Source organism: Grammomys surdaster, unplaced genomic scaffold (genome assembly GCF_004785775.1).
Source record: "Grammomys surdaster isolate TR1022 unplaced genomic scaffold, NIH_TR_1.0 167, whole genome shotgun sequence".
Classification (NCBI taxonomy): Eukaryota; Metazoa; Chordata; class Mammalia; order Rodentia; family Muridae; genus Grammomys; species Grammomys surdaster.
The window spans coordinates 8495579-8521710 of record NW_021604615.1 but is presented as its reverse complement, the minus strand read 5'-3'; the positions used below and the strand labels follow the sequence as shown (position 1 = coordinate 8521710).

General features: G+C 45.5%; 2 protein-coding genes across 6 annotated transcripts; one reads left to right on the top strand and one right to left on the bottom strand.

Annotated features, from left to right (window-relative positions):
• The first annotated feature begins 417 nt into the window (after positions 1–417).
• Positions 418–5768, top strand: Coprs (coordinator of PRMT5 and differentiation stimulator). Its single transcript, XM_028766360.1, has 4 exons — positions 418–516; positions 2877–2943; positions 4701–4916; positions 5359–5768. Exons 1-4 carry the CDS (start codon positions 448–450, stop codon positions 5526–5528), a joined length of 522 nt encoding a protein of 173 aa, XP_028622193.1. The 5' UTR covers positions 418–447; the 3' UTR covers positions 5529–5768.
• An 8265-nt stretch (positions 5769–14033) lies between these two features.
• Positions 14034–22943, bottom strand: Champ1 (chromosome alignment maintaining phosphoprotein 1). Of its 5 annotated transcripts, none has more exons than XM_028766325.1 (2): positions 22848–22943; positions 14034–17311 (listed from the first exon to the last, which is right to left on the bottom strand). In XM_028766325.1, exon 2 carries the CDS (start codon positions 17261–17263, stop codon positions 14858–14860), a length of 2406 nt encoding a protein of 801 aa, XP_028622158.1. In that variant the 5' UTR covers positions 17264–17311; positions 22848–22943; the 3' UTR covers positions 14034–14857. The 5 variants fall into 5 exon arrangements, with proteins under 5 accessions (XP_028622158.1, XP_028622159.1, XP_028622160.1 ...); XM_028766326.1 differs by having other exon boundaries at positions 22825–22859; XM_028766327.1 differs by lacking the exon at positions 22848–22943 and adding an exon at positions 22364–22379.
• Between the last annotated feature and the right edge of the window lie 3189 nt (positions 22944–26132).

Below are 26132 nucleotides of genomic sequence, written 5' to 3'. Positions count from 1 at the left end.
GCGGCAAGTCTCCGGGCTGCTGAGTTATTTCAGATCATTTCAGATTGAGTTACTCATTACTCATTAAGGGATGCTGTAGTGCCGCTGCAGCCTGCGACCTGGAAAACGCTGTGCTGGGGTAGAATGAAAAGTGATGGAGCCCAGAGACTGTGACACCCGGGTGGGCACTATGTGCTCTCGGGTCATTTCACACTGCAGTAGGGAAGCCCAGTGTGGCGGGGAAGGCTCAGTGCCCAGTCGGGCCTAAGGCTCTAAACCCCAGCCCTCCAGGTCAGAAAGCGCTGGAGAGCCTGCGGTCCCGGCACAACGCAGGTGGGCGTGTCGTCCGGCGCTGCCCCTGCGCCGCCCCGCCCCCTCTGTCGCAGCGCCACGCCGATTGGCTCGCCCGCCGTCTGTCAGCCGTCACGTGCTGGAGCGTCCCGGGAGCCTGGCTGTGGGCGGCGGGTCATGGACCCTCAGGCAGCCACCGGTCCCGGGCCGGGCGAGCCGAGTGCGCGGGAGGCCCCCAGCGCGGAGGTGAGCGCCAGGGGTGGGGAACGCGGGCACCCGTAACCACCCGGGCTAGAAGCCGTGGGGCTCGCGCGCTGTGGAGAGCTCGCTCACCCGGGAAACGCCGGGGCCGCGCGAGTGCGCGCACTGCCTGGCCAGTAACGGCAGTGGGCGCGGGAACGCGCGCAGACCCGAGCCCTAGGCTGTGGCTGGCGCTGGAGGGAGAGGGACACCGGGGCTGCTCCGGACCCTCTGCAGGAGTGAATGCGAGGAACGCAGAGCTGGCTGCCCGGAGCCGGCTCCAGCAGCAGGGGGCTGGGTCAGGTGTGAGAGGAAACAGATTTATTTTATTTTATTTTTTTTACCTTGAGGACCTCTGGCTACTAGTGGGGATGTGCAGCTGACCTTGGACGCCAGATGTCACCGGTACTTTTTCCCCATTTGATGAAACGAAAGGTCCCCTTGTGACACGGGTTTCCAGAAACTTGTTTTCAAGTGCGCGCCAGACAGCCTTTTCCCACGACCCGCCCTTATTGCATCCACCTGTGCAGTGAGCTGCTGACTGTAGGCATCCCGTTTATCAGAAGCCACGCCTGTGCCTGGCACATCGTATATGCTAATTGGGTGTATGAATGGAATGCTTACTTGAGCCTCCTTGATGGTACTTGAAGCGACAGTACCAGTAGATTTGCAAAGAAAATTACTTTTCCAAAATAGGAGAGGATGCTGGAAAGGATGTTCTTGGGTGAGAGGGTAGGCCCAGCAACGGCTGGCCATGAGAAAGTGCAAGGCAGATGGCCTTGGAGCTTGGGTCGGAGGGCAGGCCTTTTACAGAAAGAGGGCTGTGTTCTTGGGCAAGTTGAGGGACATGAGAGGCAATATGGATGGCGTTGCTCCTCTGTCATGGCAGTGGAGGGCCCGCCAAGGAGGAGTGATTACGCCGAGAGTGAACAGGAGTAGGGAGAGGGGGATGAGGTTCACGTAAGAGGACCAGCACCTTTGGGAGCAGGAGTAGACCGTGGTTATCACTGACTGCAGGAGATAATTGAATCATTACAGCTCAAGGATGACAACGAATGGGAATTAGGGTGAGTGCTAAGTACAGTTCACATGCAGGATGAAGGGGGCATTTAAGGCCAGAGAGACAGCTATGGTGGTCTTACAGAGTCTGGCTTGGTTCTCAGCACCCACAACAGGTGTCTCAGCCCTCTGCAACTGGCTCTCCAGGGGATCCTCCTGGTACATTCACATACACAAAATATATAAATAAAAAATTAAAACGGATTTAAGTCAAAGAAGTGTTGCCTTCTTGCAGCCTACCAGGTGGTTTTGTTATTATTGTTGGCTTTATTTCACTGAAATATTTTTGAGACAGGGTCTCACATAGCCCAGGACCTGAGCCCACTCTGTGGCCAAGAATGATCTTGAACTTCTGATTCTTCTGCCCTTACTTCCTAAATGCTGGGATTACAGACATGGCCCACCATGCCTGGTTTTATGTAGTGTTGGAAAATCAATGTGGGGCTTTATGTACACTAGGCAAACTCTACCTAGTGAACTAGGCCTCCAACCCATATTAGATGGTTTATAAATGTTCCTTCATCATAGGACCTCTGCCAGGTCAGAGCAGCCATTCCAGTTTCTAGAGGTCACACCCAGAGTGAATGGCAGGGCTCGGACTGAAATCCACCTGATCGTCCAAGCTCTGGACATTGCTGGTTCCACTGCAGAGATCTTGCAGGGAGTAAAGTTTGGGGAACTTTGAAGTAACAGAGCATAAGATTACCTAGTTGTCCATGGGGATTCAGATATTCATTCCAGTGTTGAGAACTCAAGCTGCTTCTCCCATGGACCACTGCGGGATGGTTTGTTAGAAGGACTCAGACATAGGGAACTGAAAAAGGCAAAGGCTCGCAGAGAAGTTGCAGGTTCTGGAAACAACTATCAACGCTGGCCAAGAAGAGATGAAATTAGAGCAGTCGAAGTGTATATAAACTTAGAGAAAAGAGTTTACACACATGCCCGAGGTTACAGACCGAGACTAGGGAGCTGTCCCATCTGGCTCCAGCGTCTGTAAGCTTGGAGAAGTCCCACGGCCAGACTTCTGAAGAGGGTCCAGGGATGAGAGCAAAACTGGCAGCTGGTCACTGCAAGAGGGCGTCCGGGTGGTCAGAATGGAGACATGCTGCTGGGTGATGCCCACACTCCACAGTGTTCGGGGCAGTGTGGGAGGGCGGGTTCCCCATTCTCCGAGGCCTTGCCGAGTCCTTGGAAGCATGTGCAGACTCCACGGTGTGCAGGGCGGTATGGGATGGAGACTGTGGAGCTTCAAAGCAGTGACATGTCCGACATTCCCAAGTTGCTAGTAATTATTTCTTCTTCCACAGGTTGGCTCTGCCACAGCTGACCTCTCTGGTCGGGAGACGGAGTCTGCGCTGGCCAAGGATCGACTAGGCAAGTAGACGGCAGAGACTGGGACGAGATGGAGGGCAAACAGCACAGGCCCTCCGTCTCGTCTGTCTTCTCTTGCTAGCCGGCCCTCTTTGGCACCGAGTTACCTTCTTTGCCCATTGTCTCAGTGGAACTCTTGGTTTGGAAGCTTCTAGGTGGTACTTGATACCCATGGACCCAGACGGCCCCATTTCACTGGGAGGAACAGCTCGAGACCGTGGAAAGCATCTAGTGTATGTAGCTAGGAATTTCCAGATCCAAGTTATAGTTCTTAGGCTTGCATTTTTCATCCTTAGATAAGTCTTTATCTTTAAAGTGGGGTTATAGTACCTCCTAGGGTTGACTGAGAAGATCTTTAATGGTACTGCCCAACACACTAGTCACTCTGTAGCTCTGTGATGTACTGTTCTATCCTGGAGGAAAGCTGTAATGGGTAGTGCTGGTCTCTCCAGCCTGAGCACAGAACGGGTATGATCAGAGCAGGTGCTAAGTACACACTGAATTTCAAGCACAGATCCAACTGTTTGCTTTTTTTCCCCCTAAATAAACTCACAACAACCTGATGACTATTTGACCAATGAGAAACTTAAGGTACACAATAAAGTCTTAAAATGCAGCAAAAGATGTATACTTGCATTTACCACTTAACTATATTAAAGCATATGGTCTGGTTCATTTGGCTCGCTGACACTGTGTACAACTGTCACCACTGCGTCTAGGTTTTCATGACACCAAAAGGAAGTCCTGTCCCTGGAGAACACGCTCTCCACTCTTAGTTCTTGAGCCCCTAACTACTGATGGCTTCTCCCGCCCCTAATGATTTACCTCTGGACATGCAAATGTGAATTTACAGTAAATGAAATTATACAAGGTCTCTTATGTCCTGGCTCCCTTGAACTCAGCACACTTCCAAGGTCCATCCCTGTAGCAGCTCGTGTCAGCACCCATCACCCATGAGACTGAGCATGTCCAGTATCCTGCATTTTATGGATCATTCATCCACTGACGACATTTGTTGACTGAATGGTGCCACAGTGAACATTTTTTCTGACTGAAATGTTTTTATAGTTCTTTTGGGTGCACTGTTCGAGTAGAGTTGCCAGGGCATGTGGTATCCCTGTTTAAGTTACCGAGGAATCAGTATCCTGAGTGTCAGACAGCTCAGAACAGATCTGACCTGAGGCATTCTGTCTCCAGATTCCACGCTGTCCACTGAATTGCTTTATAGCTGTGACGACAGTCTTAATGCCATGGCTGTTTCAGGCCGCTCCCTTCCTTTCCTCAGACCTGGTATTATCACAGCAGCCCGTGTTTTGGAGGTCCATTGTCCTTCCGTAGGCTTTGTTGCGTTACTGTGTGGCTTCCCTGAATTCAGGAGGAAGACCGTGGGAACTGCGCAGGCCCCGTTCTGTTTTTCTTTGTATACTTGAATCTAACAGGCTTCAAAAGGAAAAGTGGGACGCAGTCTTAAATGGCAGGAGTACACTTTGCCAGAGGCCCTTGGGTTCACTGTAAACTACCTGAAGATGCCCCTTTATACTGTCTGTACTGAGTGGCCTTGTTTAAGACAAACATCTTGGAAAAAAACAATCAACTTCATTTCCAAAATATAAACTAATACTCCAGTAAGTGCTCACGTGACGAAAGAGCTATGTCTGTAGATTTTTACTGCTTCTTTAGAAAAAGGCTGTAAGAAATTTTCTAACCATATGAGCGGACTTCCAGTTTATCAGTTTTTTTAAATGTCTGTTCGTTCATAGCCAGTGGAGCTCAGAGCATCCCTGCTGACATTCCTACCCATGCTGAGGGCCCAGGTTCTGAGGAGGAAGACTTTGCAGTGGAGAAGGAGGCTGACGTGGACCTGTATGCCTGGGAGCCGGCAGAGGTTCCACCCTGCCCGCCCATGGAACAGGCTGCCGAGCTTTTTAATGAGGACTGGGACTTGGAGCTGAAAGCGGACCAAGGGAATCCTTACGGTAGGTAGGGAGCACCAGGCTGAGCCTGAGCAGCTCCGACCCTGCACACTGACCCTAAAGGCAGGCTGTGTTGAAGTCGGATGGTGCTCCATTGCTCCAGGACTGGAATCTCTGCTGCTTTTCTATATTAAAGACACTGAATCCACAATGTGTTGATTTGCTTTAACAAGAAAATTCTCTGAAAGTGTTTGAGCGGAGTAGCTGCAGATGGGAGTGCTCTGCTTTCTGTTCCTTTGTGTTCCTTTATGGGTTGTTCAGAGAGACTTGTTTGCATTTCCTCAGGAAAGGAGGGGTGTGTGTGTATGTGTGTGTGCACGCACATGCACATGAGCGTATGTGTGTGTCTACTATTAAAATAATTGCAAGATTGTTGCCTAGATTTTTTTTCTTGTGCAGTCCAGTTTGACTTTCCCTCTTGAATCTCTTTTGAAACTGTCTGCAGATGCTGACGACATCCAGGGGAGCATTTCCCAGGAGATTAAGCCTTGGGTGTGCTGTGCACCACAAGGAGATATGATATATGACCCCAGTTGGCACCACCCGCCTCCACTGATACCACATTACTCGAAGATGGTCTTCGAAACAGGACAGTTTGACGATGCCGAAGACTAAAGTGTCACTTTCTGCAGTGGGGGAGTTTTTATGTCCTCCAGATCACAAGTTGTTTCCCGTGTTTTAAGTGAGATATTCTTTCCAAGGCATCGTTCCCAGCGACTCCTCAGTGTGGGCTACAGACAGGCATTAACTGGGGCTTCTTGTTGTTGTTGTTGTTGTTAATGGACTCTGGAGTGTGTTGGAATTTTTGTCTGTGTTAAAGTTGTGTTCTTTATAAATAAAGTTAGGGAAAAATAACCTAATATTCTTTGTCTACATTTCTTCCCTATAATTACGTAAGTCCTTGAATTACATTTTAAAGATGGAAATACTTAAGAGACCTAACTATTCTCAAAGAGAAAAGGTACCGTGCCTTTGTTTCTGTTGTCTGGCATGTTTTAGCAGGGGTTGTAACCCAGGGGTCACTGGTGACTGTGTAGCTTATTTCTATCTCCTCTGAAGGAAAGGCTAAACATTTATTTAGCTTACAAGGAAGGAAACTAACTGGCATTTTAAAGCCAGCAATTATATAATCCTTTTTTTTAAAAAAAAAAAGTATTTATTTTATGTATGTGAGTATACTGTTGCTGTCTTCAGACACACCAGAAGAGGGCATCATATCCCATTACAGATGATTGTGAGCCACCATGTGGTTGCTGGGAATTGAACTTGGGACATCTGGAAGAACAGTCATTGCTCTTAATAACTGAGCCATCTCTCCAGCCCTATATAATCCTTAGTTGGCATGGAATACTGTTTTTAATACTCTGTTCTGTTCCTTGGCTCTGTGTGTAAGTGTGTTGGGAATCAGGGGCCAGGATCTGTCAAAGTCAGAGTCTCTGCCTCTTTGACAAGCTGAGGGGTAGGTTCTTACCCCTTCATGATTGAAACTAAACCAAGAAAAAAGTTCAGATCTGGAGAATAAGCAGATATATCACAGCACTCTGCTGAGCATTAACCCTTTGAATTACCTTTCAGAGTCCCCATGGTGGGGTGTGCACAGGGAACACCTTGAGAGAGAAGGCAGCAGTCATATAGGCAAGGTCCTGGGGGAGAGAAGATACTTTCCCCTGTCCCCAATGAGGGAGCAGGTGTGGGCCACCTCAGCACACGCCATTCTTTCCTCCTCCACCAAAGGCCGTGGGTGATGAGACTGAAAGTAGGTCTGGTCTTAAGACACCAGGAATGGGGCTTGGGATGGAAGGCAGAACTGAGGAACAGAAGCTGTCTTGTTCCATGTGTGACTAGAGTCTTGAGATGGCTACAGCTGCCGGGTATGATCACAGATGGGGTCTCGGGGAGGAAGCAGAGAGAACCATGAAGTGAGCATAGCAGGTTACAGAAGTTTGCCAGCTGCGGTCGTGATAGGTTTGAACCTAGGCATCTTGCCTTTGAGTTCATCCTATAGGGAAATCAGCAGTTTGTCCCCTCTCTGGCTGTTGCCTAGGCTACACATGTAACCAGAGAATTTTGTCAAAAAGCCTGTGTTCGGACAGGCCCAACAAGCTTAGGTTCAACCTCCATCCTCAATACACCAATAAAGTTATTGTTAAGTATTTCATAACTCAGATGAACTGCTCTTCTAAAAGTCTGAGAGTAGTATTTTAAATTAATGAACAAATATGTTCCACAATTCTTAAAATTTTATTTTGCTAGGCAGTGGTGGTGCCTGTCTTTAATCCCAGCCCTCCGGAGGCAGAGGCAGGTAGATTTCTGAGTTTGAGGCCAGCCTGGTCTACAGAGTGAGTTCCAGGACAGCCCGGGCTATACAGAGAAACCCTGTCTCAAAAAACCAAAAAAAAAAACAAAAAAAAAAAGGCACTGAGTGTTCTTGCACCCAGGTTTGGATCCTAACCCCACATGGTGGCTCACAACCATTTGTAACTAGTTCCAGGGGAATCTGATGCCCTCTTCTGATCCCATGGATACCAGGTACAAATGCTGTACTCAGACTTACGTGCAGGCATGTACACATAAAATAATCTTTAAAAAAAATCACAGTATTTGAGGTATAGTATAAGACAAATACGATAAGACAACTTTACTAAGTCTATAGATGGTTCGATTCAGATTATAGTTATGGCAAGCTGAAACTATTTGGTTATATGGCTAACAAACTTTGCAAGCTTTAAAGTTTAAATTTTGTAGACAAAACAGTAACTTGGTTCCTTTCTTTTAGTTCTGAGAGAATCCTTTTTGGTATCTGAATTCCAGTCAGTGCTGGAGAGTAACAGCCCTCCAATTAATTTCAAGTGATTTAAAATTAATATGTATGTATTTGTTCATGTGGGTATGTGCACACATGTACATGGGTGTGGAGACCAGAGGTCAACAGGTGTCTTCCAGTCATCTTTCACCCTATTTTTCAAGGCAGGGTCTAACTAAACGGGGGCTCACTAACTCTGCTAGAGTGGCTAGTCAGTGAACTCCCAGACCTTCCCCCTCACCCTGCCCTCTGTCACAACATTAAATTATAAAGCCACCCCACTCCACTGGCTTTTATGTATGTGCTGGGGATCCAGCTTAGGCCCTTGGGCTTGCAGAGAAGACTCGTTACTGACAGGGCTCAGTCTTGTAACAGGTTGTCTTCAAAGGAAAGACAGATAAAGAGCCACAGCCCTCCAATTGAATATAAAACCAAGCAAGAAAACAAGAATTGTGTAGGTGGCTGGGCTGGAGAGATGGCTCAGTGGTTAAGAGCACTGACTGCACTTCCAGAGGTCCTGAGTTCAAATTCCAGCAACCATATGGTGGCTCACAACCATCTGTAATGAGATCTGATGCCCTCTTCTGGTGTGTCTGAAGACAGCTACAGTGTATTCATATATAATAAATAAATAAATCTTTAAAAAAAGAGAATTGTGTAGGTGGGATTCTGAAAAGTAATAATAAAATGTCGTGTATGCATATGTGTGTTTCCTCCATTCCTTAAGGAACAGTTGTTGGGAGCCGACTCCTAGCAGAAAGCAGCTATCATCTTTGCAGCCATCTCGAGCCATATACCCTGACAAGAGACTTGTTTTCAACAGCCTACAACAGCTGAGCACACTCTGATAAACATCACATTTTTCTCCCATATCTTGTTTTGTTGTTTAGTGCCCCCAGCTGCAAGGTGCACGTGGTAAAGTGTCTTCAGCTGTGTTCCCCTGCGTGTGCCTATATATACCCAGGATTTCCTTTCGCTAAAGGGGACTTGATCGGACTCTCTGCCTTGTCTCCATTCTTTGTGTCTCTTGCTCCTCCATCCCCACTGTCTCTTTTGCTAGACCCTGTTGACTGACCCGAACGGACTGGGACTAACAGTCACTGGTTTTGCTTCCTGAAGTATCAAAAGACCTACAAACTACCTTATAATAAATTAAAATATTCTGCTGGGCGGTGGTGGCACACGCCTTTAATCCCAGCACTTGGGAGGCAGAGGCAGGTGGATTTCTGAGTTCGAGGCCAGCCTGGTCTACAGACTGAGTTCCAGGACAGCCAGAGCTATACAGAGAAACCCTGTCTCGAAAAAACAAAAAAAAAAAAAAAAATCAAGAAATTAAAACCAAAACAGGGCTGGAGAGATGGCTCAGCAGTTAAGAGCACCGACTGCTCTTCCAGAGGTCCTGAGTTCAATTCCCAGCAACCACATGGTGGCTCACAACCATCTGTAATGGGATCTGATTCCCTCTTCTGGTGTGTCTGAAGACAGCAACAGTGTACTCATATACATAAAATAAATAAGTCTAAAAAAAAATAAATAGAAAAAAAGTTAGCTTAAGCACACAGAACTAAAAACTCACCAGAAAGAAAACAGGACTTCAAACCAGCAAAAAGGGCTGCAGACATAGAACCCTGAACCCTTACCTCGTACTTGAGATTGGAGTACTTATGGCAGCTTACCTTGTAAAGTCAGGAACCAGCCCAGAATGGTGGGCACACTGATGAGGTGCAAGGAATCAGTTTTACAGCTCTACCACAGGTCCCTTCAATGAGGTATAGGTAGACTTGTAGGAATTACCAGGGGTCTTGTGTTTACCATTTATAATTAAACCTAAGCTGACTCAAGATACTTCTTTAAAAATACCAAACCATCAATTCTCTTATGCAGATAACTCTAGGGAGTTCTGAAACACAATTTGCACCTTCTCAAACCACAGCAGAGATTTCCAAATAGCATGGCTTTTCTTTTAGTGTGTGTGTGTTACTTGCATGTATGTAAGTGCTCTATGTGCATACCTTGCCGGAAGAAGCCAGAAGCAAGCAGTCGAACCACTGGAGTTAAGATAGTTGTGAACCTTCGTGTAGGTGCTGGGAAGTGAACCCCTGTCTTCTATAAGAACACTGAGTATTCTTAACCACTAAACCAGCCACCTCTCCAGCCCCAGTATGGCTTTTCTTAATGGCTCTGTAATGTCTTATCAAGCTGGCACCAAAGAATCCAAACTTATTGTCAAACAATATGCTCCAAGAAAAACTTAACAGAAATACAGAAGACTGTCAAGAGGCCACAGGCGGGCTAAAAGCCACCACAAAGTTTCCCTGTCCGATGATAGCCCAAGGAGAACTTCATCAGGAACAGGCGACAAAGGAGTGAGATCCAGAGCACAGAACTAACAAGAGTTTGCCAGGGAGACAAACCTAAGGGCCATGGATTTTAGCTCAAAGGAGCCACTGGCACTGTCCAAGCAGGAAGGAAAGGAAGACTTCCTGAACAAAACAAGGTGTCTCAGCTTCAGGGCTTTTCTTTTTTTCTTTTTCCTTCCCTGTCACACCCGGTAAGCCACAAGAAAACTCTGGGAGCATCCTATCTAAAGACGCCCTCAACTCGCATCCCCATTTGGTCCATGACATTGTTACCAGACTCCCTGCCCTAAAGCCTGGCTCTGGGGCTGAATGCTCCCTCACCCACATGGAAAGATGTGTCAGAAGTTAAGGCTACTTACTGCTCTTGCAGAGCACCTAGGTTTGGTCCCAGCATCCTATGAGGTGGCTCATAGCCACCTATAACTCTGGTTCCATGAGATCTGCCCTCTTCTCCCTCTGTCCACAGCTCTAGCTGCAGCTCAGAGTTCCTGTCATATATTAAACCATCATTTGATGCCAAACGACTTCCATTCTGGTCATTTAGAATGGTGTCATTTAATCTCGAAACATCTGGAATGCCTCATTTCACTAGTGATTTCTAACTTGATTCCACAGTGGTAGAGTTATGAACATTCACCCTTGGAGGTTTTAATTTATTCTAGGGCCCAGACTGTTTTCATCATGCCCATGAATACTTGAATTGTGCCTACCCTGCAGCCCCTGTGAGTTTTACAGAAATAAGACACATAGCTTCCTAAAGAGAAGTCCAGATCTTGTATATAGCGTTGGTATTGATAAGCTTCTCTTTTTGAGAGGTAAATTAATTTTCCAACTGTTTTTTTATTCATAAGCTTTTGCTTTATATATTTTTAATGTGCTGATATGTACTTAGGACCATTCCAGTTGCTACTAAATTCACCCCTTGTTCATTGATTACGTGTATTGCTGCTGTACTTCCTTCCCTAAACTAGGGTTAGGGTGTGGCTTGATGGGTAGAGTGCTTGCTTAAAATGCACAAGGCCTTGGGTTCAATCCCCAGCACCACATAAACTGTGCGTGGTAGTGCATACCTGTAGTCTCAGTATTCAAGAGGTAGAGACTGGAGGATCACAGGTTCAAACTCATCCTCAGCTACACACCAAGCTCAAGGTCAATGTGGGCTATCCGAGACCCTGCCTTCAAAGCAATCAACTATCAGAAACAGCCAACCTAAGTATCTGAGTGTTTTCTTTCCTCTTAAATTTGTTCTTGTATGTTTTCTAAGGAGCATAGAGCTACATCTTTTATTAATCCTGTGTTCGTCTGACACATGGGTACACAGGCCACTTACATTTGTTAACCAGACCCCCAATCTACTTCGGTGGTAGGAATACTCTGTAAAACCAGTACGAGTAGAGCCTGGATCTCTCTCACGCTATTGGCAGAGCCATAAGTCACTTAGCATACAGGCAGCCTAGGAGCTCAAGATAGGAGAGCTACCTGCCTGGTTTGCCAACAGCAGCAATTCGATCCCAAGGGCTAATTAGAATTGGAATTTATTTTGCCCTAGTCCAACTGGGGTTAACATGAGGGTGTTGTGACAGGAAACTTACATCATGTTATCAAAAGTATACAAGGACAGGTAACCGCTACACTGGAAATTGTTATTTTAGATCTGGGGCTTAAGGACCCAAATGAAAATGGGTGCACTAAAGAAACTGCAACAGCTGCTCCTTGGGAGAAAAGGGAAAAGTTTATTCCAAAGTGCTAAGGCTCCCTCCCAGGAAAGCAAGGAGAAGAAGATACTGGGAAGATTTTCAGGGTTAAACAGGACTGGGAGAAAGGGGGTTTATGAGCTTGGTTGGTGATTGTGAGCAGTGACTGAGGGAGCTTAGAGGCTAGCCTTGACCTTGACAGCAAGCACCAAAGTCACCTGTTAATGAAAGGGTCACAAGCTGCTCTTGCCAGAGCTAGCGGAACTTTTAGCAAGCAGAAACTTTCTTCAAGCCCAGGAGGGAATGAGGCCTTTGTCTAAATGGCAGACCTTGGGGAAAGGACTTTCTTTTTTTTTTTTTTTTTTTTTTAAATTTTTATTTATTTATTTATTATATGTAAGTACACTGTAGCTGTCTTCAGACACCCCACAAGAGGGCATCAGATATCATTACTGATGGTTGTGAGCCACCATGTGGTTGCTGGGATTTGAACTCATGACCTCTGGAAGAGCAGTCAGTGCTCTTAACCACTGAGCCATCTCACCAGCCCGGGAAAGGACTTTCTTGGGGGACCAGACAGGACCCTGTTAGGATGCTTTTTCAGGTATTTGTTAGTATCCAAGGATGCACAGGCTCCACTCCACAGATGTGGAGACTGCTGTTTACTTCCTGTGGTAGTCCATGAAAACACTACATGAGATTCATTGCAACTAGTCTTACAGAGGAAGACAATAAAGATGCATTAAGCTGGTCATAATGATTAGGTGGCTACCTTAGAGGAAGCAAAGTCATTCCATCAAATTAGTTAGTTGTTCTTAATACATACAACAAGGTCTAAAACCAGAGTGGACGGGGCAACAACAATGGCTTAAATCTCACATCTTAAAACAGAACAGGATTTAAGGCTTTGAACTCGAAGTGCTAAATCCTAGCTGTGCAGTAACAGACTGGCAACCTGCTGAAATGCAAGCATCTTTATTCAGAACTAAGGGAAAAGGTGTCTTAGCATGTACGGCTCAACACATGAAAACTAGTCTCTTAAGAAGATGGCATTTGGGTACAATCCACTGAAAATTCCCACAATTAACCTTGCTGACTTGAGTGGACCAACATGCAGGCATTAGTGAAGCACCCCGCTGTGCCTGAGGGCACTTTCAGAAGTGGGTGGTGAAGCCTGTTCTGCCAATGCTTCAGCTTCTACAGTAAAAACTGAATATACCATTGGGAAGTGGTGGCACGCCTGGGCAAGGTGGGTCACTGGTGGTGTGCCTGTGAGGGCTAGATCCTGGCCCTGGTCCTTTCCCATTCCTCTTTTCTTCTGGATACCTTGAGGGAGCAGTGTTCCTCTGCCGAACCCTTCCTCCTTGCCACATGCCTACAAGCCATCAAAACCTACAAACCTGAGAACCAAAATAAGCCTTTCTTATTTTAAATCACCTTCCTCAGGCATCGTGAGTCTGATTATAATGCAAATTATTAAAAAAAAGTGCACGTGAAGATATTAACATGAAAGCCTTTTTAATTTGGTTGATACACATTTAACAAAATATGTTAGAATAATCCACAGAGATACAAGGTATTTACAATGGCAAAACCATGTGAAACAAAAGCAAAATGTTTTTCAAACAGGAATGCTTTTTGAGGCAGGAGTTCACTGCGCTGCCCAGGCTAGGCCAGGCTCAAGTGAACTGTCTTTGACCCAGCTCCCAAGAGGCAGAGTGTGAGTCTACTGTGTCCCGCTGCCACGCCAGCACGGTTTAGGACCTCTTTACTGTGAATCTGGAAGACTTTCAGCTCCGGCTCACCGCTCACATCTTGAGCCCCAACACAAAGTACATGCGGCCCAGAGTCGGAGGTACAAACACTAACACATTTGGCAATTAAGGATCATCTGTTGATGGGAGTTGGCTGGGAAGTGAAGGGCAAGACCCCACAAGGAAGACTTCATTGCAAACAACTACAGGGAGGGGTGTCCTCCCAGCCTACAGAAAATACCAAAACTGCTTTAAAAACCTGCTCAGTTTTCCTATCAGCAGAAAACCAGCGACCCTTTAACTCTCTTCAACAGCAGTTCTCAACCTTCCTAATGCTGTGACCTTTCAACACAGTTTTCATGTAGTGGTGACACCCGAACCATAACATTTTTTTTTTTTTTTTTTTTTGGTTTTTTTGAGAGGGCTTCTCTGTGTAGCCCTGGCTGTCCTGGAACTCACTCTGTAGACCAGGCTAGCCTCGAACTCTCGAACTCAGAGATCTGCCTGCCTCTGCCTCCCAAGTGCCGGGATTAAAGGCGTGTGCCACCACCACCCAGCTCATAAAATTATTTTTGTTGCTGATTCATAACTAACTTTGCTATCATCATAATGTAAATATCTGTGCTTTCTGTGAAAGGGTCATTTCCCCCGCAGGTTGAGAACCGCTGCTCTATAACATAAACATTAATGAACACAAGAAAATAGTCAAGATTTATAAACTAATTTGACATGAAAAAATAAGATATAAGACATGGTTCGAAAGCACATTTAACAAAACTTTTCTCAATTTTACTTTTCATGCTCAATTCTCATACATTCCTTTTTTTTTTTTTTTTTTCAAAGGTACAGGGGATGGAACCCTGGGACTGAAAGTATGCAAAAACATGCTAGGCGAGGCTCCGGCTCCACCACTGAGCCTCATCTAATAATTTCTATGTTCTGAAATCTGACACACACACACACACACACACACACACACACACACACACACACACAGGGTGGAGGAGAAAGGCTCTGATTAGGTTTAAACTTCCTTGTTTGCTAAACGGCCTGCCTGCTTTCCCCCACTCTTGTATTATGACTAAAATATGCTTAAGGAAAATGAGTCATATCCATCTGGAATCTATAACAGAAATGTATTCACTTATAAAATAGCCAGCCACATAAACAAAAGATCATATGAAAAAATAATCAAGTACTTCTTCTTTGTACCACTACTTAGACAAACAGGACACACTCACTACACACACACTGGCTACTGATCCATCCAGGCTACTCAACAACCTAAGAGTTTGGCAAGCAACACTGTAGAGCAAGGGGCAATGTTTGAAAATTAAATCTGTGGCTCCTCCAAGGGCGACTCCAGAGCTTCCATTAGCTTCTTATTTGCCTCTTCATTATGCCGGATCTGACAGTGAGTTAAATGTTTCTTAAAGCCTCTTGGGAAATTTGATTCAAAATTACAGCGTGGACATTTGAGTAAACTCTGCCCATGGGCTGCTACGTGATTTTTAAGGAGAGACTCCAAAAGAAATGCTTTTCCACAGATTGTGCACTTGTATGGGCTGTGGACATTGTGCTTATTAACCAAGTGGTGCAAGACAGCGCCTTTCTTCATGGCCCGACAGCAACAGATTTTACAGTAATATTTCCCTTTTCCACGCTTCATGTACTTTGCGATCTCCTCCTCAGAGATGAAGGCCTCCTTCTCCTCGGTGAACTGAAGGACATTTTTGGCCTGCTCTGCACTACCCATCTCCATTTTGTTCTCTTTGCTAAAATCAATAGATTCCACATCCACCTGCTCCTGGTCGCTGCTTGACTCCTGGCCCTTCATGTCCAAGGTGTCTAAATCTGTTCTGATGTACTCACTGCTACTGAGCTCAGCGTCTGAGCTCTCCTGGCTGTCCTTCTTGAGCTTCTTTGAAGAAGGGAATAAAGCGTCATCTAACAGTTTCTTGGGTGTAGCCAGAAGTCCTTCCTGGACCAGACTATCACATTTTGCATCTTCGACAGCTTCAAGTTGTATCTCCTCACTAAGCTCAGTGGCCTTCTGGGCCTCCGAGAACACAGCCGATTTGGGAAGCTCAGGTAAAAGGACATGCTTCCGGGACTCTGGGAAAAGTGCACGTTTCCGAGGCTCGGGAGAAGCAGGAAGAACTGTCTTGGTGGGCTCAGGAAACAGTGTGGACTTCCTAGGCTCAGCATCAATAGACAGGACAGGTTTCCATATGTCTGAGGCTACCTTCGGTGACTCAGACGAGCCAGAAGCAGCATGTTTCCTCGTCTCAGAGAAGACATTAGGTTTCTGAGACTCCAGAATGAAGGAAGACTTCCAGAGATCAGAACTACCACAAGAACTTTTCTGGGGCTCAGGGAAATCAAGAGGAGCAGGAGAAGTTTTGCGCTGGTCAGGAGAAAGCTTCCAAAGCTCTGGTGACCCTGAAGGCTTCCTGAGCTCTGGAGAACCTGCTGGACTTCGGATCTCTGGGGAGAGTGGTGGGCCTGGTCTGCGGAGCTCAGGAGACACAGGGGGCACGGCCTTCCAATGATCAGGCGACAAGGGAAGGGCTGTCTTTCGGAGTTCAGGTGGACCAGACTTCCATGACTCTGGAGATGTGGGTGGTGTTTTCCAGGAAGCAGATGAGACTGAAGACTTCCAGGATGCAGTGGACATAGATGGAGCAGGTTTCCAAGGCCCAGGTGATACCGAAGGTATTGGTTTCCAAGGTCCAGGAGACAGAGGTGGAGCAGGCTTAGATGACTTCCACGGTCCTGATGTTGCTGAAGGACTGGATTTCCAAGGCCTAGGAGAAGCAGGTGGCCCTGGCTTCCAGGAACCTGGTGATACTGCTGGGGTTGGTCTCCGTGGCTCTGAAGTGATGGCAGGGAATGGCTTCCAAAGCTCAGGAGACTCTGATGGGGATGGCTTCCTTGGCTCAGGTGAGGCAGTCCTCGCTGGCTTCCGAGACTCTGGAGATGCACTGAGGGATGGCCCCCAAGGTTCAGGGGAAGTGGCTAGAACTGGTGACTCTGGAGACAAGGCTGAAGGGGGAGCCCCTGTATCTGCAAAGGGAGAGTGCTTCTGGGGTTTGGAGCTGACAAGAGCAGATTTTACTGACTCAGGAGAAGGGACTTGCTCAGGCTTTTCCAGCTCAGGAAGCTCACAGGGTGGGTCTAGACACTCAGGGGAAGAAACAGGAGCACTTTTTGAGGCCTCAGCAGGAAGACAAGGGCCTTGTGGCTCCGGTGAAACAACAGGACCAGAGCTCTGAGGCTCTAGAACTGGAGGAACAGATGCTTGTGATTCTGGAGACAAACTCGGACTAGTTTTCTGTGTTTCTATGGGGAGGGTTGGAGTGGGCCTCACTTCTGCTGGGTCAAAGCCTGTGTTCTGAGGTTCAGGAAGGGGCGGGCTCTTCCCAGACTCCGTCTCTTTGCTCAGCTGCTCTTTCGGCTGGTCAGCCCACTTGTCTGCGGCTGCGTGTTTGGCTGTGATGTGGTAGTACACAGTGGAGTACATCTTGCTCGTGAAGAAGCACTTATGGCAGTGGAAGAGCTTGGCACTCTTCTGGTAAAAGATGAGCTTGCCCAGGCCTCCAGCATCCATGTCGTCACAGAACTCAGGATGAATGGTGCCCATGTGGATCTGCACGTTCTCATAATCGGTGCCCCGGAAACTGCAGTGGCCACACTCCAGGCTTATCGCTGGTTTCCGCAGTTCCTGACACACTTCCATCTTGTGTCACACTGCACACAGGACTGTGCTTCAAAGACTTCAACCCCGCTGCAACAGAAAAAGGAGTTACTTCCAAAGGACTGCGTGCTCAACACAATGCTGCACTTGCACAGTTATAAGTCCAGAATGGCACATGCGTCACTAAAAATGTCTACAAGATTTCCAAGAATGGAGAGATTAACTTCTGGCTGAGCTACAGCACTGAGTTTGAGCTACAGCACTGAGTTTTACACAGTCGTCTCATTTAACCCTAACACTGTCACTCAAGCACACCATCCTCATTTCTGCATGAAGACATGCCGTGCTTTCAGAGACACTGACCGACTGACTCGCTCTAGCCCAGGGTTAAGACCATCAGCTTCTCAAGAATGAGCTCCTAGTTACTGTAGCTTTACACTAGATCCTAAAATTCTCAGTCAACAAGCTGTCCACACACAGAGCTGATACATACCTAGGGGACTTAAATCTAGGAAGAAATGGGCTGCAGAGATGGCTCAGAGGTTAAGAGCACTGTCTGCCCTTCCAGAGGTTCTGAGTTCAATTCCCAGCAACCACATGGTGGCTTATAGCCATCTATAATGAGATCTGGTGTCCTCTTCTGGCCTGTGCAGGCACAGTGCTGTATATATAATTAATAAATCTTTAAAAAAATTTTAGGCCAGGCAGTGGTGGTGCACACCTTTAATCCCAGCACTTGGGAGGCAGAGGCAGGTGGATCTCTGAGTTTGAGGCTAGCCTGGTCTACAGAGTGAGTTCCAGGACAGCCAGGGCTACACAGAGAAACCCTGTCTCAAAAAACCAAAAAAATAAAAAATAAAAAAATAAAAATAAAAATTTAGGAAGAAATTTAGATTCTTTCCAGGAACATTAAGTCTAGCTATGGAAAGATTGTTGTAACATGATCCTGGCCTTATTTTCTATCAACTTTTAGAATATTTTAACCACCCTAAGAATAAAAACAGAGAAGCTGTTAAAAAGGTCTCTGAGTAAGATCTTACAGAGCTCTCCAGGGTATCCCAGCACGGGCATCAGACAGGGGACAGACATCATGGAGACTAGAATTTTTAGCCAGTTTTTTCACTGTAACTAGTGTTACTGAGGAACTGTTCCAGGCATATGCAAGCACAGAACATTTCACACACACGGCTCACACTAAACTTATGCCCACGTACTTTAAGAACCCACAGAACACTTTTATAGAGAGTAAACATAGAACTCCCGTCTACTTTTTGTATAAAAGAGTATTTCTGTAGAAAATATTTCAAGTAGATTATTACTTGGTTCAAAGGCTGTCTGAATTTTAAAATACATCAAGAGTGCAAGTGAGAAAGAACTCCTCAACTCCTCAAAACTGAGAAAAATCAAAACTTCTTGTTACATGGGAAGGATCTCACTACTGTTGTTTAATGGTATTTCCTTTTTCTATGAATTCGTTTACTTTCTTATTTTCTGAAAGTCAAGGTCTTGATAGGTAGCACTGGTTAGCCTGGTACTTACTATGTAGCCCAGGTTGACCTGAAAACTCAGGATAACCTCCAGCCTCAACCTCATGAATACTGGGATTATAGGAGTACAGCACCATACCCAGCTTTACTGTGTTCTTTCGTGAGAAAGAGTGAACAATTTCCCTACTAGCCTTTTGTCTTTTTAAAAATTAGGTATTAGGGCTGGTGAGATGGCTCAGTGGTTAAGAGCATTGACTGCACGTCCAGAGGTCACGAGTTCAAATCCCAGCAACCACATGGTGGCTAACAACCATCTGCAATGATATCTGATGCCCTCTTGTGGGGTGTCTGAAGACAGCTACAGTGTACTTACATATAATAAATAAATAAAAAATAAGACTCTGTTGGAAAAACTCATTGTTATTAAAAAAAAAAAAATTAGGTATTAATTCATGTTCTATGCCCATCTTTCTTAGTTGTAAACTCTAATATATAATTACAAAGAAAACAGCCCTTATCTAAAATATTTTCCAGCTTACTATTATCTCGTTAATTTTATAATAACTAGCCACAAATGGTTTTTATAAACCACATATTGGTTTACTTATAAAATTTCAAACTTAAGGCTTTGAATGTGGGTTTCTAAGTTAGACTTTTTGTGTGCCAGGGTTTTACTCTGCAGCCCAGTTCCGCCTACTTCCCCAAGCAAGCTCCTGCTTCCCCAGGCTCCTGACTCACCTGCCTGGGCCTCCCCCATGCTAGGACTGCAAATGCAGCACCACGCCTGACTTACGGTCTGCTTTCTTAGTCTGCTAGTTTTTCAGTTGTTTAGTATGTTTTTTCTAATGCTGATCACGTCATTCTTTCTAATACTCACGTCTTTAGGTTTGTTGTTTTACATTTTATTACACTTTCAATTTTTAAATTTTTAAAAACTTACTTTAAAAATTTCATAGATATCTACTGTATTTACATAATCCTGTGTCAGGCACTCCACCAAATTCATGACGTTTTCTTTAATTATTACTCTCCTCCCCGTTCCCCACACAGATACAACCTGTTGAGCTCATTGGTGTTCCTTGTATGTATATTTTTAGGGCTAGCTGCTAACCAATTAGGGGTTTATCCCAGGAAAGCTGATTCTCTCAGCAGCCTAACTGCCTGGAACTCCTCATCTAGGAGGAGGGTTTCTGAGATCTCCCTAACCCACGCTGTAGCTTAGTTCTGGTAGTGCTGTAAGCTGAATACAGGGCCTTGCACATGCTGGTAGATGTGCAGGCCTAAGCTCCATCCTTAGCAACATTAAATGTGCATCTTTAACCTGCCTTTAGATGGACAGAGAAATCGAGCCTAACCTTTATCCCAAATCAGCTGTTTCAACTCTTCATTAGACAACCCCTTTCTCTGCTTAATATGCAAGGGTGCATTTAGTAGTTGCTAAGTTTTAGGTTTATTCTGAACTCTGGTTTTTCAGTACTTCTCTCCTATTTCTCACCACTTCCACAGCCCACTCTGGCACGCTATCTCCCTAGGAACCAGTAACTGATAAAACTGTAACCTCCAAAAAAGTCTTGTGTTTTTTTGTTTTTTCTTTGAGATAGGGTTTCTCTGTGTAGCCCTAGATATCCTGGAATTCCCTTTGTATACCAGGCTGGCCTTGAACTCAGAGATCTGCTTGTCTCTGCCTCCCAATGCATATGCCACCACCACCACCCAGTAGATAAAATTACTTTTAAGAGTCTCTGTAAGAGGTGTAGCTTAATGGAATTGCACCTGCCTAGCATGGGTATGACCAAAGGCCTGATTCAATTACTAGCAATAGAAAGGAGGCAGGGTGTCCTAGCAAGCTGAGAAAATATGTAAAACATATCATGTTGACAAGCAGCATTAAAAAAATGATCACTTATGAATATAAACATATCAAAAAGGTAAAATTATGGATAACAGAGAAAAGAAGTAAGCTTCTTTAGATTTATTTATGTGTATTTTGATCACATTTTTGTCTGTGCGCAATGTGTGCCTGGTACTCGTGGAGGTCAGAAGAGGGCATTGGACTCCTTGAACTGAGGCTATGGACTATTGTGAGCCACCATGTAGACAGTAAGAATCAAAGCTGGGTTCTCTGCAAGAACAAAAAGGTGTCTGAGCAGCTGAGCCAGCTATCCAGACCCAGAACACTTTATAAAATGCTTTATCATGAACTGGAACAAAGTGCTTGTCAGCAGTACCACACTGAGAAATCAGCAATCAATACAAGACCAGAAGGACTAAGAGCCCAATCTTTTCGTTTTACAATGGACAAAAATGCTCAGAGTAACTCTTCTTTTTAAATTTTGTGTAAGCATGTTTAAGGTTTTTCTATTTAATTAAACAGAAATTGTTCTCATACAGTACTCTGATCCCTTTCCCCTCCCCTCACTCTTCCCAGATCCTTCCCACCAACCCAACTCCATGCCCTTTCTTGAAAGAAAGGAACTCTTCAAGGTCTTGACTCTGAATCTTTGCTGAACAATGTGCGCAGACCCCAGTCTGGATTCCGGCACTTCTAATACTAACTGTAAAAAGCCATACTCCCCAGTACAGGGATGCACTGCGGCAGCCGCACCTACCCCACCCACTTTCTTCCTGGAGACCTAGTCCTAGTTACTGACAGTTTTGTTTTCTGACACAGGGTCTCTCTAAGCAGCTCTAGATGTCCTGGAACTCACCATGTAGACCAGGCTGGCCTCCAACTCACGGAGTGCCACCTTTTCCTGCCTCCCGAGTTCTTGGATGAGAGGCATCGAGTCACCATACCTGGCCTTAATAGTCTCTTAAAAATACACTTTGCTATACATGTTTTATATTAAAAATCCAACATAAAGCGCCTGTAAGCTTAGTGGATACGTAAGCTACACTGGTTGCCAACTTGACACACCTGGGATACGGGAGCCTCAACTGAAGAACTGTCTCCATCATCCTGGTCTATAGGCATCTGTGGGGATTTTCTTGATTTATAATTGATGTAGGAAGTACAACGCACTGTAGCAGGTACTGTCCCTAGGCTTGTAGGCCTTTGCTGTATAAGAAAGGGAACTGAATTGTGAGGCTGGGAGCTAGCTAGTACACAGTTTTATTCTGTATTTTCCACTTGAGTTCCTGCCCTTAATGCCCTCAACAATGGACTATAACGTGTAAGATGAAATTAATCCTTTCCTCCCCAAAGCTGTTTTTGATCACAACAACAGAAAGCAACCTAGGACGATGGGATCTATTAGCCTATATACATACTAGTCCAACTGGTCTTTATGAATAGTCTTTTTTTTTTTATGGTTATATACATTTTTGACTGGTTTTGTGTTAAAAAAAAAACAGCCACAAAGCACAAATAACTCGCACTTTTCTACAGGTTTTCCAATTCTATTAACAATTTGCGTTAATTAGTGAGGTAATTTGTAACAAGTGATACTTTTTTGTTCCCGAGTGCTGGGACGGGACCCAAGGCCTCAGTCTTGCGAAACAAGGGTTAACCATCGAGCTGCAACCCCAGCCTAACTTAGGAGGTACACAATTTATAGGAGAGGCCGAGTGCATTATCACCCGTATGTCATTAGGGTCCACAGAGTAACTTACTGCCCTGAGTTCCCTGTGTTCTTGACAAGCACGATCCGTTTACCTGGGGGGTAGAACTTCTAGGCACTGAGTGATCTTTAGTTTAAATGTGAGGGAACACTAGACTGGCACCAGTTTTCACTCCAGAGCAAAGTGCCAAAGCCCTGTCCCTTTCTGGGAAAACACCCTGCTAGGCTGCAGCCATCCCAAAGGTCCCCTGGACAAGGCTAACCCCCTATACGGTCCACGTCGGGGGAACTTCTGCCACAGGTCACAGGTCTTCGGAGCCTTGGGACAGCAGCCCTAAAGCAAATTCCAGACCGATATTGCCCCCTCCCATCCTGTGCGCCACCACGCGACATCGACAGAAGCAAGATTTAAAAAAAAAAAAAAAAAGGGGGCCGGCCTCGGAGGCGGAGAGCAGGAAGAAGCCACGGGGTGCGCTCCGGCCTCCAGGCCGCGCCAAGCTCACCAAGGCGCCGGCCCGCACCACGGCGCCCGCCCGCCGAACCCTGCAGCCCGTACCGAGGCGCCCGCCGGCTCCTCACCTTCCGGCGAGGTGTCCTGGAGTGAAGAAGAGGAAACGCCCACAGGAAACGCTGGGCCGGGTGCACAGCCTCGAGAATGGCGGCTGGACGCAAGACCAGCCGGGAAGTATCGGGCTCCCGCACCGGAAGTGCCGTCGCGTGCCTCCGGGTCGCCCCCTCCCCCGGCCCCTAAGGTTCCCAGCTGGGCTGGGCTGGGCTGGGCTGGGGAAGCAAGGGTCAACCCCTGGTCTGGGCTTCCCTCTCTTTGCTTCCCCCTTTTTTTGTTTGTTTGGATTGTTGTTGTTTGTTTTTTTGTCTTTTGATATGTTCCTTCTTAATAAGGACTCATTCATTGGCATACTGTCTATACTAGAAATACAAAACAAATACAAAGCTTTTAGAAGACAGTTGAACAGGTTTCACGTCTCCAAACTCAAAGTCTAGAAATCGGCTTCAATTACAATTGAAATGCATTCGCCTTTAGTTTTAGTATTAGTCTGTTTGCTTTGAAAGATTATGAAGACCTACTTTACCTTATCTTATACACCTATGAAGTTTTCTTAAGCTTTTGCTTTTTGTTGTTGTTGTTGGAGGTGGTGGTGGTGGTTTCATTCCTTGCATTTTGGTTTTGGATGATGATAGAAATGAACCCAGGGCCACCTTATTTAAGCAGCCCATGCTGTCTGACACATAAAACGTTAGTGACTTTGGTTTTTTAAGACATTCTCTTCCTATGTAGTCCTGAGAATCACCTGTCTCCGCCTCTCAGGTGCCTGGCTCAAAGGCACAAGCCACCAAAAGCATCCCTAACCCACTTTTGAGAATCCATGACCGTTTGCACCAACAGTCACTATCCAAGGGTCAGCACACTTGTTGGTCCTCTTCACTGCCACCTTCTGCTGTGGTTCTCCATGTTTGGAGTCAACTCTTGTCAGTCATGGGGTTGGGAGGTCCTGGAGAAGCTAGAGAGAAAGTCTGGAAGCCCATGGAGTAGAGAAAAAGTGGAACCTTCCTGGTAAGTCATGGGACTGAGATTCAGGAGAACGCTGGAAACCTGTGGGGTGAGGCAGAGCAGCGTCTACTGGAAGCAGAGGAAGTGAGATTTGGGAGAGCCTATGAGGTGAAAAGGAGCAGAGCCTACCTGGTGGTATATTGTTCATTGTTAGGATATAAAAATACAACTGATTTTATGTGCGACCCTATACCCAGCTACTTTGCTAATTAATTTTTTGTTTGTTTGTTTTGGTTTTTCAAGACAGGGTTTCTCTGTGTAGCCCTGGCTGTCCTGGAACTCACTCTGTAGACCAGGCTGGCCTCGAACTCAGAAATCTGCCTGCCTCTGCCTCCCAAGTGCTGGGATTAAAGGCGTCGCTAATTAATTTAATTACCTCCTGGGAGTTTTGTGTGTGCATGTGTGGAATCTTTAGGAACATATCAAATCATATAACCAGAAAGGAGAGACACTTTTCACTTGAATGCACTGTCTCTTCGATGTCCTAGTTTGCTTCTATGTTGCTGTGACAAAACACTAACCAGAAAGAAGATGGGGAGGAAAGGGTTTGCTTTATAAGATACTGAGGAAACTCAAAGCAGGAACCTGGAGTAAGCAGAGACCTTGGTGCTATTCCTAGCTTGCTTTCTTCCCTGGATTGCTCTGTACCTTCTGTATACAACCTAGGCCCACCTGCCCAGGTATGGAACAGCCCCTGGTGGGAGAGGCTCTCCTCACATAAGTTAGCAATCAATAAAATGCTCCACAAAAATGCCCACTAGCCAGTCTGATGCAGAAAATTCATCTGTTGAGGCTCTCTCTTCCCAGGTGTGTCAAGTTGACAACCAAGAGTCACCATCATCACACCTGCCTAACTGTTCAAGCCAGAGTCTGTGTTAAACAGAAATTATAAAAGCAAGACTTCTTGCACTGTCCCTTAGAGGCATTCAGTCTTTCACCATTGGCTTTTCATATGTGCATCTTAGGGTGGAAGTAGTTTGTCTCTATTCCTAGTTTTTAAAAAAATGCACTACTCATCATGAAAACTTAATTTTATTAAATTATTTCTAGATCAATGGAAACAATCAAGTGGCCTTTAAGACTCATTCTAACATCATGATACATTGTAGTGATCGATTTTTATATGTGGAATCATCCTTGCTTTCCAGAAATAAATCCTATTTAGTCATGCGATGTGATCACCCAGTGTGCTGCTGAGTTAGATACGCTAGTATTTCACTGAGAAATTCACATCAGTATTCTTCTCCTGATAGTCAATATTGATCTGTGGGTTTTTTGTTTTATGGTATGTGTCTTAGTTAGGGTTTTACTGCTGTGGACAGACTCCATGACCAAGGGAACTCTTACAAAGGACAACATTCAATTGGGGCTGCCTTACAGGTTCAGAGGTTCAGTCCATTATCATCAAGGTAGGAACATGGCGGCATCCAGGCTGGAGGGTATGGTGCAGGAGGAGCTGAGAGTTCTACATCTTCATCTGAAGGCTGCTAGCAGAAGATTGACTTCCAGGCAGCTAGGATGAGGGTCTTATAGCCCACACCCACAGTGACACGCCTACTTCAACAAGGCCACACCTCCTAATAGTGCCACTCCCTGGGCACAATATACAAACCATTAGAGTAAAGTTGTCTCAATCTGGTAACAGAGTAATGCTAGCCTCCTAGAATTAGTTAGGATATGTTTTTCTCCTCCTCAGTTTGTATATTTAAATTGTGAATGACACAATTTCCTTTTTCTTTTTTTAAAATTTGTTTTATGTATGTGAGTACACTGTAGCCATCTTCAGACACACCAGAAGAGGGCATCAGATCCAATTACAGATGGTTGTGAGCCGCCATGTGGTTGCTGGGAATTGAATTCAGGACCTCTGGAAGAGCACTTAGTGCTCTTAACCTCTGAACCATTTCTCCAGTCCAACACAATTTTCTTTTATGTTGCTATATACGTTTGGTAGAATTCACCAATAAAATACCTGTGACCACAGTTATTATGTGTTTGGTGGATTTATGCTGATTTCATTTCCTTTTTCCTCTTTTCTTCTTTTTTTTTCCTTTTTTAATTTTTTTAATTTTTTTTTTTTTTTCCTTTTTGGAGACAGGGTTTCTCTGTGTAGCCCTGGCTGTCCTGGAACTCACTCTGTAGACCAGATTGGCCTTGAACTCAGAGATCCGCCTGCCTCTGCTGCATGAGTGCCCGGCTCAGCTGCTTGTTATGTCTCCACCTATTCAGATAGTGTATTTTCTTACAACACAGTTGTGTCTTGGTAGACTTTGTGTTTCCAGGAACTCGTTCCC